Source organism: Crinia signifera, chromosome 4 (assembly GCF_055691185.1).
Source record: "Crinia signifera chromosome 4, ASM5569118v1, whole genome shotgun sequence".
NCBI lineage: Eukaryota > Metazoa > Chordata > Amphibia > Anura > Myobatrachidae > Crinia > Crinia signifera.
Window position 1 is genome coordinate 274,940,349 of NC_139220.1, and position 14,890 is coordinate 274,955,238.

Consider the following 14,890-nt stretch of genomic DNA (forward strand, 5'->3'; position numbering starts at 1 on the left):
ATTTACATGAGACAAGTATCATATTGAAGAACTTTTGAGTGGGCTTTGAATGATTTTGGTCCAGTAAAACTGGAACGTTTGGTTCCAGAGTAATCTGCCCTCAAAGAACAACAGCCATGAAATTACATTTCAAAAATAAAAAAATTGATTCACACGCTATATCTCTGGAACCGATTGACCGATATGGACCATCCTGGTATCATATTGAAGGCCCAGCGATTTGGAATTGAATAACATTAATCACAAGCTCCTGTGATGCCAGGGGGGCAACTGGCAGCTGTCAGAACTGGGTGGGGGTCGGAATTGACGGGTCCCATATTATCCTATGGGGAAAAAATGTTACAGCTTTGTCAGGCGATATCTCCAGTTCCCGGGGGGATAGAGACATGGGCCTGGGCTCGTTGGAAAGCTCTGGTCCTCATCTACAAAATTAATGACAGGGGGGGCACGTGCCCGGGTGCCCCCCCCCCTGAATCCGCCACTGCTGTGCACCCTGCAGACAGACTCTATAAGCTTCCACTCTACAGAAAGACTGGTGTGCCCTGTAAGTAGGCTAGTCTAGCCAATACATTGCAGAGATTCACAGCCCTTGCACTGTGGATGGTGTAGCCTTGTGTTTGGTACTTGGAGTGAATTAGCTCCAATATACTGTAGAACACAAAATAACCAAGAACTTCAAATTAGTCAGATGAAGGTAAAAGTGTACACTGTCATTAGCTGCTCTGGAATAAAACCATTACTTTGAGAGAATGTTATCCTTCAAGTGGTTGGGTGGAATCTCATTGGCTGTTTTAATGGTATGACTTATAGGGGAGATGGTTTAATTGAAGTGGAGTGAGATAAAGTGGGGAGAGATAAGGTAACATTTAGTCAGTTACAAACTGTCATTTTTTCAAACACAGCATGTGTAAACACAGTAGCTGATTGTCTGGTACTTTGTCTCACTCTGGGCTAGATGTAATAAGCTTCAAAAGTGACAAAAAGGAGAGTGATAAACCACCAGCCAATCAGTTTGTAACTGCCACATCACAGGCTGTGTTTGAAAAATGACATGTAGGAGCTGATTGGTTGGTGGTTTATCACTCTCCATGTTATCTTTTCCCTCTATCTCTTTCCAATGTTTGATACCCCCCCAGTCAGCTCCACTCATCATATGGGTAAGGCTGATTGAATACGACAGCAGCAGCTTGCACTCTGTTTTACCAACCTAAGAGCAAACAATGTGGGCCCATGTTGTTACTTTGCCATGGCTGCGTTGAGTGCCAGTGTCCTCCTACACAACAGATCACAAATGAGTCCTGAGTGATGCCACTGTCAACACTGCCTTTTGTTTTATCTATCAATGTGTCTTCCTAGCCCTTACTGACACTATTATTTTTTCCAATCAAATGAACAATAACGCACTGACAAATGACAAAAGCAGGGGAGCCGCATTAAGCCATTGATACATATGGGCAGCAGCTGCTTCTGACATGTGATACTCATCCTCTATTGTCGCCCGCTGTAAATCTAAACAGAGCAGACTATTGAGTTTCATTGGAGGCTATTCTGCTGCACAGTCCCACTTGGCAATGTACAAAGAAGTAAGTGTATCAGGCCAGACATCTAGGTGTGTACAGTATTATCATATCAGCCAACGCATGTGACCTGTGTATCTGTTGCACCTCTGCTGCACTCATCTCTCCGTAATTATCTCACTGAGTCACATCTCCTCCCCAGCATCTACAGTATAATACAAACACTCCCCAACAACACACTACCTTGGCCAGACTTCCCCAATGTGCTTTCCATGTAATATACATCTTCATCTTGTTTTGTTTACTCTCAGCTCCAAATGGTGTTGCTGTTGTAGCTTGGTCCTATAGGTTAGCTCCATCTTCAAATGACATTTACCACTTTGTACTTATTGAGGCATTCTCGCAGCAGCAGCAAGATCTGATTCTGCATCCTCATTTCCTCTCATGCAGTCTCATTCCCTACTTTGCAGCCTCCTTTCCTCACCTGCAGTCTCGTTTCCTCTCCTCTAGTCTCACTTCCTCTTCTAAAGTCTAATTTTCTCCTCTAAAGTCTAGTTTTCTCTTCTGAAGCCTCATTTCCTCTCATGCATCCTCATTTCCTCACCTCAGTGGCGTAACTACTGTAAGGCAGGACCAGCTGCCACTTGGGGGAGCAAGCAGCAGCAGGGTCTGTGTGGGCGCCGGCACCCGCTCGACGCACTGACATGCTGCTGTCTGCCACTGCCCACTGACTGAGCACCGGAAGTTAGTCTGCCGCAGCGTGGGTGGGGCCATGGCAGAGTTGACAAATTCCCCAACTGATTCAATTGACTGTACACAGAACCAGCTATTGGCTACTGTGTACAGGATGGGCGGGCGGTTGGGCGTGCTGGGGCAGCCTGGGTGCGCCGGAGCCAAGGGAAGCAGCAGTGGCTGCTGGTCTCTCTTCTGCTTCAGCTTCTCCGTTATGTGTGTGACGCCATCATGTCACACGCTTGGGAAACACGCTGGAAAGGAGCCTGGAGGGGGGGCGCCACAAACTTTTTGGCAGGGGGGAGCAAAATTTATAGTTACGCCACTGCCTCACCTGCAAACTCATGTCATCTCCTAAAGTCTAATTTCCTCACCTGCAGTCTCATTTCATCTCCTAAAACCTTATTTCCTCTCCTAAAGTCTTATTTTCTCACTGGGTATAGATCATTAGTAGGGGGGGTTATTCTGGTTTACTCCTTCTGGCAAATTCCTTCTTAGATGGACAAAACCATGTGCACTGCAGGTGGGGCAGATGTTACTTGTGCAGAGAGAGTTACATTTGGTGAGGTTTTAATTCAAAGTGAGTTCTATATTGCAGTGTAAAAATAATGCAGTCAGTATTTTCCCTGCACAAAAACAAAATAACTCACCCAAATCAAATTCTCTCTGCACATTTTACATTTGCCCCCCTGCAGTGCACATGGTTTTGTCCATCTAAAAAGGAATTTGCCAGAAGGAGTAAACCAGAATAACCCCCTAGGTCTCCAAGTATTAGGTTGCCATGCTTTGTGCCAACTGGAGTCCACATGGATGGAAAAGTATGATTGAATCCCCAAAAAAGAATAAAAAAATGTTGACCATTTCCATGTCTTTCTTTAGCTTGTGTCGACCTTTTGTCAATGTCGAACTTGTGCATGATGATAGAGTGAGGGCCAAATAGGCTCGAGGGTATTTAAGAGCCGGTGAGTTTGATGGTTTTAATGAAAGATATACTGTAGAAGTCAGTGAAAAATGCCAAGGGGAAATAACAGGTTGAGTGGCAGTTAGAGCTGCCAATCAGGTAGCATAGGGGCGTTAGCTTAGAGAGGGGTATATTAGGGATACTGACCAGGAAGTGCTTCCTCTTTGAGTCTGGATCCCCACCCTCCCTATCCCTTTTCATCTGTACTACCTGGCATCAGGGCCATTCACCAAATTGGATTCTATAGCTTTAATTATAAATCGGCGAGAAGGCGCTCTCAACCAGCAGTCAGGTGGGGTGTCAGGTGGTCTCTGTGCGGTATTGCCCCCCTTTGCCAGGACTGCGGGCGTGTCCCAGGCTCCAGCGGTGAGATGTTGGACACTTCATGGAAGTGTCCGCGCCAGGCCATAGAAGGGGTAGTATGTCCGTCACAGCGCGGGCTGTACCCCACAAGAAGGAGTGTTGTCAGATTGGGGCGCCTTGGTCGCTACCAGGAGCAACACCCATGACTGGTGCTGGTCTCAAGTGCTTTCTTTGCCATCCCTTAGAAAATAGGGGTCATACCATTACAATAAATATTCATGACCTTTTAAACTTACGCAGTGGTTGTCCGTGTCGTTATTTTTAGAATAATGTGTTTGTGTGAGTTATTTCTAGGCATAAGAGTTAAGTAAAGGTATAGGCCAAACAGCATAATTCATTAGGCGCCTTAGGCCTATTCACTGCATTGGCCATTGTCTGTCAGCCATCCGGATAGTAAAGGTCTCAATAAAGATTTAAAAAAAAAATTTGGGACCATCACACTGATTAATACATAGGCCCCTCAATGTTTGCTTCCCCTGTGGATGATCACATGGTATAATGAATTCCATATGCTTATAATGTATATGTCTTTTTCTCTTTATTTTGTGCCAGCGCCGGCATAGTTTGCACTTTCTATCTGAACCAGAGAACACATGGAGAAGTTGGAAATGGGGTCCAGGACTTTACTAGAACCTTGCAAAATTTCCGATTCTCTGTGACCAGTATTCCCAAGGTGGGTGACATGACATCTGAGGCAGAATTTATTTTAGCAGCTCAAATATAAAACAACACATTTCTGTTCGACTTCCTGAAAATCACATAGATTTACATGAGCCATCAGAGATTGTCTGATGAGATCTAGATTTCAGAGAAGAAGCTTTATCTGTGATGGGCCGGCTCTTCTCAGTTCTGACCTACATGTGACTCGTAAGTAGAGTGACTGCTAAGGTCGGATGAAGGTGGGGGAGGTGGGGGGAGGGGGGATACACTGTTGCACAAAATACATAAAAATAGAAAAAATTGCAGAAATTTGTGAGAATCTAGAAATACAGTTGTAACACTTGTGATGTCTGGTTGTGTGGCCATGCTATGTGGCGTGCTGTCATGAAACTGTCATGATGGGCCTATTTATGTGGAAGCCCGGAGCTGTATTAGGCCGAGTGTGTGTATTGTGGCACTCCATTTTCTGGTGGTAACACAGGCCCTTGTTTTAACCTTTATATGTGTAATGCCGTGTTCACACTGCGTTTGTGAACTATAGTACACGGCATTTATCCGGCATTTAAATGCCGGGAGCGGCGGCGATGGACTCACTGCTCACTGCTAGGCAAATTCCCGGGTGAAGCAGTTCTACCCGGTAGTTTGCCTTTTGACACAGGGTTTTTTGCAGTGTGAACCGGTCAACCCGTGTCTGCATTTCCGGAACTCAAACATGAGTAAAAAGAAGGGTTTTACCCGTGTATGAGATCCATGTATGCAGACAGTTCACACTGCAAAAAACTTGTGTTAAAAGGCAAATTACCGTGTCGACATGTTAGACCCGGTAATTTGCCTTGCGGTGAGAACGGGGTATAACTCTAGTAAAGAACCAACCTGGGAGCCAGTAATACACTGTCATAGCTATTAACAGAGAGAAGCATAACTTGCAGCCACATAGGGGGGTTATTCTAATTGTTTCGGTCCTCTGTGCATTCGCACGGAGGACCGATGTTGCGCGCATGCACGTTTCTGCGCATGTGCAGACATAGCGTGCGTGCACCCACGGCGGACTTTCGGTTCGCCGGGTGCACGCACCCTAGACGGATATTTGTGAATGTTACAAGAATCCGTTCCAGACTGGATTCGCTTTAATTATTGGTTAAGCGGCCCTTTAAATACAGCGCTGCGCAGATAAACAGGCAGATTCTAGAGTGAATGCTGTGACCTCCATCCTCTTGCAGTCAGCAAGTGAATACAGAAAGCTGGGAGGAGAGGTTCCTGTGCTGCCTTCCGCACCTCATTTATTGTAGATCACTGCAAAAAAACACAGAAACTTGATTGACAGGCATTTCTCACACACTGCCAGCAATAGCTTCTATGTATAATTAGTGTCGCAACAGTATTGTTGTACTACAGTGTAATTCATCAGTGAGATATTTTAGCAACATGGCTAGCCATAGAGTCCTTTTATCATAAAACCCGCACAAGAAATATGTATTTCAGGAACATAAGAGATAAAGCTCCTACTATACCATCGAAGGAAATGAGTTACAGTACGTACTGTAAGTGGAGGATGTTTCTCCAGATTACAAGCTAGCCTCATACAGTATGCTCCACTGATTATAAGGGAAGACAGCCGGATTCTCCTGGGAAAGAAGTAAGAAATCATAGGAAAGGACTAATTGATAATAGGAAACACAAAGAGGGAAGGAGGTCAGAGCGAGAAGAGGTCAGAGTCACATTACATCTCATACCTCCCAACTGTCCCAATTCCAGCAGGACAGTCCCGCTATTTGGAGACTGCCCCGCTGTCTCTCCTGTCCTGCGGGTGGGGCAAGGACAGTTTGGTGGAGCTGGAGATCACAGCATCTCTTCAGTGCAGGAGAAGGGCTGGAGGGAACCAGGGGCTGTCCAGTCGCTAGGGGAGTGCCGGCCACACCAGTGAAAGTGCAAAAAATGGGGGAGGTGGCGCTAGGTCACACCCTTCCCCTGAGGCCACACCGACTTGTGACAAATTTCCACCCCCTTTTGGGACAGCTGCGGCTTTGAAGGCGTTCAAAGCCTCCATTGACTTTCCCCTACTTACTAGCAGATTACCAGTTACTAACCTATGTTGTACCAATGGGACTTGTTACATACATCTACTAACTGAATGTTAACTGCAACTGTTACCAGGATTGTATCCTATTTAGTAGGTAGTGCTTTAGACTGGCTTAATACTAGTACTACTAAAATGCTGCTTCTGAATAAGCATAATAATTATCAGTTGTGATTTATGTCTGGGATGAGGTAAAACCATTTATCAGCGCTCTTTAGTAAGGGGGTATCAAAATTACAATGAATGAAGATAAGAAATTATTGAAGCAATTTCAGGTTTTAGTTTGGTGCAGGAAATGCGGTTCCTTCTCTGTTAAAAATGGGCGTCCCCATGAAAACGCTAGGCGGTCCCATTGGTACGCTGGTGGTCCGATGCCTGCCGGGGCGGGCGCCTGACTTCACAGGATGTCGGCCGACCCCCCCATCAGTTTCCACTGATTTATATTCGCAAAGGCCAGAGAAATCATTCGATGGTCTGCGACCATCGAATGATTTCTCCTGCTGCGGAGACATGCAAGTGGATGTGTTTTCGGTACACATCCCCTTGCATGTTATAGAGGGGAATCGGGGGAGGGGGGGGGATGGTGCCACTCGTATGGGCATTGGGCGGCATCTCTGGTGCTCGGTATGCTGTGACCCTCGCAGCTTATCCAGCCAACCAGAATCACCCCCTTTGTGTATTGTTCTGCAAGCGGTGACGGAATTTGACCTCCCAATGGTCGGTGGAGTGTGATGAGGTTTTCTGGGCAAAGAGCAGCATGAATAGCAGGATGTGCGGAAATTAACAACTCAATTCTTCTTTTTATTTTAGGCCATTGGAAAAGTGATTTCTAAATTCTCTGTCCCCAAAGAAAAGGTTTTTGCTGATCTGCAGAGTAAGTAAAATAGAAGAACTCCAAGCAAAGGCTATATCTTATCGCTCAGCCACACTAAACAGCCCTGAGGTGCTTCTGTCCTGTGTTCCCCGGCACTGCCCCTCCCCCGCTGACCATGCTGGTTACAGTCAGTGCCCAAGGGCGCAACATCCATGCGGAATAAATCCATCGCTCAGTGCAAATGTAGTCCGGGACCGGCATTAATGACCAAAGCAAAGGTGGGAAATGTCAACGTTAATGAAGGAGGAGTCCAATGCATAAGAAGGGTGGGATAGGCTTGAGGTGGCACCTTGAGGCATGGGTGTATTGGGCGGTAGGAGGAGGGGAGAGTGGAGCAGCACCTTGGAGTAAAAAAGGCTGTAGTGTATGCAAGCTGATGGTGCTGTACCCAGGAACTGGAGGAGGGTCCTAATCTGGCGGCCCCTCCTTCAGCAAGGCAGCCAGTGTGGAGGAAGAGGGGTACAGCACCTTATCAGAGTCCAGCAGCCGACAGAGAGAATCTCAAGCTGGGCATACACTTCTGCGATGTATCTCAGTAGTGTAGGCCATCCAACCCCTCCTTGAGCCGCCCGGGACCTTTACGGGTGGCAGGATCGCATGCAATACATCAAATCTGGCCATTTTACATGACATGCAATGGACCCCCCTCCCAGGAGGGGGGTCCAAGTCAGATGTCAGACCCAATGTCAAACACATTCGATGTGGGCCGATATCTATAGAGTCAAATTGGCCCACATAAAACTAGTGTATGGGTGCCTTCAGGAGCGGTGTCATCCCTAAGGCAAAATGGCCACTTCCATACCTCCCAACTGTCCCCATTGTCTCTGGACAGTCCTAAATTTTTGTGAGTGTCCTGCAGTGGATGCAGTTGTGAGGAGATGCTGTGCACAGATAAGACATATCTCAGGCATGCTTGGGTGATGGAAATGGTTACATGGTCAGGTTCTTTAAATTGGCAGCCTGGGTTCAGTCTAGTGTGCCCAGTATATTAGACTGTGGAGAATATGTATTTTATTTTTTGCCAAAAAATATAGAGTGCATGAAGCAATGTAATTCACATCTCATGCTGGAGGCTGCTAAATGATGCCAACAAATGAACTCATCCCAGATGAAGGGTAGCTTTTCTCCATTCTCCCAAGTTTATTGTTCAAGTGTTCATTTGAAGCCAGCTCTTGAATTAGACTCTTGAAGATTTCTGTAAGGTTCTAACAGCTTTGGGCTTTGTCTGTAAAGAACAATTATGTTGTTTCAATAGATGGAATCACCGGCCACAACTGTTCCGCGTATCTCCAAGACCAATACAGCAATTAGCAATTTGTAGCAAAGATCCCGATATCTGATCTGCATTCTTCTCTTTTAAGCCGCCAGCAAGTTGCAGACTTTTGTACTTTAGACAAAGAGAATAATAAGCGGGATCTGATTATACATTTTTCTCTGTCTTCCCAGGCTTCAGGACAGCCATTAATCAAACTGTGAATGCTAAGCTTAATGATGAGATCCAACCCCCCCTAGAGGCGGCGCTGCAGACTGCAAACGGTAGGTACGACATAGGTCAAAGTCAGTTAGCCATGAACTAGTTGCAGAGGATGACAGTTGTGTCTGCCACGTGTTTTTTAATTTATTTTTATCAAGCACATTCAAGAAATAAACATGTACTGTATAGACATTTCAGCATACATCCAAGTATTGATGAATGGTGGAAAAAAAAGTTTACTGTATAAATGTTTGAATTTCAGAATAAATGACATTGAAAAATGTCTTTGTCGTAATTTGACTTTTAACAACGTAATCAAGGTACATGTTGACATTTGTGAAAAATATGCATGAATTGCATTTTTGTTCACGATAACAATACACATTTCAAGGTTTTTAAAATAAAAAATGGTATCTAAAGAGTTGCCCTCTCCACCCAAACCCCAGGATCTATCACATTCTGGGGCTTGGTGCATATGCGGTAAATGGCCAAATCTCCGAAAATTGCATTTTCTGTGGTTTGGCTACATTTTTATCATTGTGCATCCTGCATCCATTGTGAGCCACTTCTTATACAAATAAGAGACAACATTTAGAAAAACAGTAGAAATCACTAGCATGGTGGAACGTCTAAGTTGTGACTGGCTATCAATTTTTAATCATCAATAAAAGTTGCAAATTGAACCATTTGATGCCATTTAACTATCTCCATTAATTTTGCTTATGGCTACTAACAGCCTTCCACACAGTCCTGTTGTCACTTTTATGAATCAGGATGATTTCCCCAGTCTTTCAGGCATTCACTGCACATCTACCAAGCACCATGACAGCAACTTGCCCTATCTCATTGTATTGCAGAGGTATCAGGATGCCAGACATGTTATTGTAATACTGGACTTCGCAGCATGAAACTTGCAGCTAATACAATCTAGTACCATTTATCTTTTTTTGCTCAATTTTATTTTTTTCCTCAAAGTGAGGCGGCACGCACAGGACTTGGCATAGTGTGTTAGAGGCAGGGATACCTTTTCTACAATAACAATGTTTCAGTTTTTATTTAAAAAGTTTCCTACCCTCCTGCATTCTGCAGGAGACTCCCTGAAATAGCAGCAATTTCCCTCTCTCCCTGATTAGTCTAGCAATCTCCCTCATTTCACCTCCTAGCCCACATTATGTACTGTAGCTCTGTAACATTTTTTGGGGAAAAAGGAATGAGAGATAGATACATTTACACTGAATCATCAGCACCATTTCCCAGCATTGGTGATAAAACACAGGGATCCCACAATGAAGGCTACATGCATTTCTTGTGGCTATTTATATGAAACAATCCTTGATGCATATCAGTGACTATTCTTTAGTAAGTATAGTATCGCTTACTAACTGCTTTGGGGGCTCAATGCTCATCTACATTTGGATATAAGTCATTTTACAAGATTCCTCTGAGAAATAGCAGTACACACCCACGCTTCTAGGTGCCACGTTCACAATCTGTTTTCACAATCTCTCCATATATGGAAATAGCCATGCCCTTTGGGTGGAGCATGACATGCCCCCTCAATGGCCCGCTGTGTAAAATTCTATTACCAACTATAATCTCCCTGAAACTAGTTTTCAAAAATAGGCAAGTATGCTTTCATCATGTCGGATATTTGTAGATATGCTGCAGTATCAGAAAACAGCCCTTTCCTGAGTCATTTCTCCCCAGTAACATTTACAACAGTCTCTGTTACATTAAGTGGGAGATTTATCAACGCTTGGATAGAGGTAAAGTGGAGACCGCTATAAAGTACTAACAATAAGCTTCTGTAATTTTACAGGCTGATTGGTTAATACTTACTCTCTCAACTTTATTTCTCTCCAAGCTTTCATAAATCTTTCCGTAGGTTATTGAGTCTGACCATACTGCAGAAGATAAACCTGGGGAGAATTCAGCCTGCTGTCTTTACATAGGGCCCGATTCAGAACTGATCACTGGGCAGCGAATATTCGCAGCCCAGCGATCAGATAAATGATACCCCTCCCTCCGCCCGCAAGAGCGAATTCCCACCCATGTGCATGGCTGCGAATTACTTTGCAGCCGTGCACATGAGGGGAAACCCATTCGCAATCACTAACTATCGAGTGGATTTCCCCTCTGTTCACAGTGGCGAGTAAGCTAGGACTTAAGCTGCCCATACACCTACAGATTTATCTTCAGATCTGGCTGGTTAGAACAAAAACATGGTTATGAATGAGAGCAAATGACCGTTGACCATTTGCTTGGAAATGCTGGAAAACTGACAAACTGTCATTCAGATATTACCAGGTGTTTGTTCCAACCAGCCAGATGTGTAGGTGTATGGCCACCTTTACTCCGCACTACCATGGCCGTGAGGAGAAAGAGACCGCTGGTGACGGCACTCCCAGAAAACACAGGGTTACCACCCCCAAACGACCGCAGGGTGCACAGGTGCACTGTACCGTGTGCATGCATGGTCATCCGATAATCCTCAGAGCTGCGAATTTGTTAAAGTCAAATGTTAAGATTTGTTAAGTCATGACAGGGACCTTTTGTTAATGAACAGCTTTTAAAGCACATATCTGCTGTCCTAAATCCCACTCAGACCTGGAAACTGCGGCTGGGGATGTTGTGAGCGTGAACCAGACGCTGGTGAACCTGCAGACGAGAGAGGGCAGTCTGGTGACGGCACTCAGCAGCCTCAGGGAGGCGCTACTGGAAGTGTTATCTGACAGAAACTGTGACAACTGCGGGGATGCTGCCAACACTGTACAGAGCGTGCAGCTGGGACTGAACTTCAGTCAGGTATGTAAAGCCACTTACATGGTGATCGGGGACTTATAGTGGGACCAGAGCCGGCCCTAACTAATTTGATGCCCTAGGTAAAATTTTGACTGGTGCCCCCTAGCACTGTTGCTAAAGATTAATCTTATCAATGCCGCGATGCATACACACGGGCATATGCATAGCGGCAAGCTGCAGTGTACACAGTGCTGCAACTAGTCATAGTCAGCTTTCACTCCATAGAAGTCTATGGCATACACATATGTACTACGCATGTGTGAATCATAGACATGGGCACATTAGTTGTGTCATAGGGAGGCGATAGTGAGACGCAGGGCGCTAGGAAAGGGAAAGCGAGACGCAAGGTGGTAGGGTCGGGAGGGGATAGTGAGACGCAGAGCGATGGGGAAGGGATAGTGATACATAGGGTGCTAGGGAGGGGATAGAGAGATGCAGAGAGCTTGGGAGGAGATAGAGAAATGCAGGGCACTAGGGAGGGGATAGAGAGACGCAGAGAGCTAGAAAGGGGATAGTGAGACGCAGGGCTCTAGGGAGGGGATAGAGAAACGCAGGGCACTAGGGTGGGGATAGAGAGAGACACAGGGAGCTAGAGAGGGGAGAGCGAGATGCAGAAGCAGGGGCTGAGATCCCTGTACAACCTATACCTGTACCTGCAGCATTTCTGTTGCTGACAGAAGTTCCCCCAAAGCCAGACATCACTGCATCCCTCCTGTTTCTGTGCTCAGCCAGCCCAGGTGGTGTGTGATGTCCCATTCCCATGATCAAAGTAATGATGATAGGGGGAGGGACAGATGTTGGTGGCTGGAGGGAAGTGCTGTACTAGGGCTGTGCACCCATCAACTGCTCATTTTTTCCTGTGGTGCAGGCGCTGCCATGGTGCAGTGATCCTGACATAGAAGCATTTTACAGGTGGGATCACTGGCACGCTGTGGTCTGTAATACCCTCATGGTGGCCTTGGGTGCAGGGGAGCTGCGGACACTGACACATACACACACACACACTGACACACACACACTGTCAAATACACTGACACACAAATACACACACAGACAGATACACTGACACACAAATACACACACATACACTGACACAACTTACCTTCCACTTCCTGGCCAGGTTATTTGCTCCTTCCTCTTGCTGACTCCCTCTGCCCTGACAGGGCTCCATGTGATGGCTGTAGCCGGTCCACCTCCACCAGGCAGACACAGGAGAGCAGTAGAAGCAGAGCTGCACCGGGTCTAGGCAAAGAGAAGCGTGGCCTAATCGTGGACCACCCCCCCCCCCGTGGCCACGCCCCTTTTAGAAGAAACCCCTCCAGTGCACCTCACAGATTAAGCCGTCTGGGACAGGGGGACACACGGGACCTGGCAGGCGGCTGATAAATCAACACACAACTACCAGTGTCCCTGTCAAGCTGAGCCAGCCCTAGGTTAGGCATGTATGCCGCTAGGCATGCCAAATGCCCTAGGCATTTGCCTAGTCTGTCTAGGCCTTATTCTAGTTCACTCTTTCTGACAAAATCCTTCTTAGATGGACAAAACCATGTGCACTGCAGGGGGGCAGATGTAAAATGTGCAGAGAGAATTCGATTTGAGTGAGTTATTTAGTTTCTGTGCAGAGTAAATACTGGCTGCTTTATTTTTACACTGCAATATAGATCTCACTTTGAAGTAAAACCCCACCCAAATCTAATTCTCTCTTCACAAGTAACATCTGCCCCACCTGCAGTGCACATGGTTTTGTCCATCTGAGAAGGATTTTGTCAGAAAGAGTGAACTAGAATAAGGCCCTATATGTCTAGGGATGGCTCTGAGTGGGACATACAAAGGATGAAGGAGTGTATGAAGAAGTCACTAGGATCTCAGCATTGGCAGAGAGAGTATAAAAAGATATGAAGGGAACAGGTGATTGTGGGGGTGTAATAATGTAAAAGAAGAGAGATAATTGAACTGGTAAAGGCCCCCATACATTAGGCCGACTTGTCCTTAGGACAAGTCGGACCCAATTCTCCTGTGAGCCGCCCGGCAGCTCCCCGGGAGGCTCACATACAATTTGTCACTTGATGTGCCAAATTTACATGTGATAAAACGCTTGCGATTTACCACATGTAACGGGGAGCTGCGGGCGGTGAGGAGCAGGGGGCAGGCGGTGAGGGGCAGGGGGGGCGCCGGTGATCCTGGGGCGCAGGGAGCCGTGTAAGAAGCCACTGCCGTCAGCGGGAGCAGTGGGGGCAGCGCAGAGTACCAGGGAGCCGGGCCGGTCAGGAGAAGACGCTGCCGGGCAGCGGCGGGACTCGGGAGCAGCAGAACACTTAAAAAAAAAAACCCATACAAACGCATAGGAAGCCATTGATTGGCTGAGACCTCTCTCAGCCAATTAGCGATTGGCTGAGAGAGGTCTCAGACAATCAATGGCTTCCTATGCGTTTGTATGGGCTTTTTTTTTTTTTTTTTTAAGTGTTCTGCTCCCGGCGCCACTCGCGCTGCCTGGCAGCGTCTTCTCCTGCCCGGCTCCCTGGTACTCTGCGCTGCCCACACTGCTCCCGCTGACGGCAGCTTCTTCTCCTCCTCTGACGGCAGCTTCTTCTCCTCCTCTTATGTGCAGCCCGTCCGACCTGCCGACTCCGATCCGATGCGCACGGGGCCGCGCATCGGGTCGGAGGGCATGTCTCCATATGCGATTTAGGCCGATTTTACGGCCCGATTCATCCGAATCGGGCAAAATCGTGCCCAAATCACATAGTGTATGGGGGCCTTAAGCTGCAGTATAGAAGGTTATAGGGATATGGGACATGTGGTAAAGCAATTTTCATTGAACTCTGATTTTTCTAGGTTCCTTCAATGGGTGAAGATATAAAGAAATTAACCAATATAATGAGAGTCAACTTGCCTGGGATTTTCCAAAGGGTAATTATTATTATTATTATTATTATTATTATATTTTTATTTATAAGGCGCTACAAGCGTTTTGCAGCACCGTACAAAGGAACAGTACAGGGAGACAAAACTTAACATTACAGTAAGTAAATAACAAATAATCAATATTAGTATTATTATTATTATTATAATTATTATTATTATTATTACATTCAGTAGCATGTAGACTTTTGGAGAGATTTATCAAAGAAGAGAGATAAAGTGATAAACACTCAGCTTCTGTCATTTCACAGGCTGTGGGTGTGATGCAGCAAGCATGGCATTTTGCTTGTGATGCATCCCGCCACTCTCCACATGCATATTGGCATTTACTAACGCCGTATGCATGAAGATTTAGCAAAGGATGGTTCTTGCACAGTGGCACCAAGAGGGGGGAGCAGGTACTGTTTACCCGGGTCTGATGGAGGGGCCCGGATTCCGCACCCCCTTTGCAGGGAGACGCCGCAGCAGCACAGCCTCTCTCCCCAGCTCAGCACACGCTGCTCAGTGC

The 14,890-nt window shown here is 46.2% G+C and overlaps 1 protein-coding gene across 2 annotated transcripts in view; it reads left to right on the plus strand.

Annotated features, from left to right (window-relative positions):
* PROM2 (prominin 2) overlaps positions 1-14,890 on the plus strand; it is a 60,800-nt gene that overhangs the window by 14,882 nt on the left and 31,028 nt on the right. For both annotated transcript variants that reach the window (XM_083179804.1, XM_083179805.1), the window contains exons 3-7: positions 4,126-4,246; positions 7,121-7,184; positions 8,631-8,720; positions 11,264-11,463; positions 14,296-14,370. In XM_083179804.1, the coding sequence (XP_083035930.1) occupies positions 4,126-4,246; positions 7,121-7,184; positions 8,631-8,720; positions 11,264-11,463; positions 14,296-14,370 (550 nt within the window). The remainder of the gene's footprint in view (positions 1-4,125; positions 4,247-7,120; positions 7,185-8,630; positions 8,721-11,263; positions 11,464-14,295; positions 14,371-14,890) is intronic.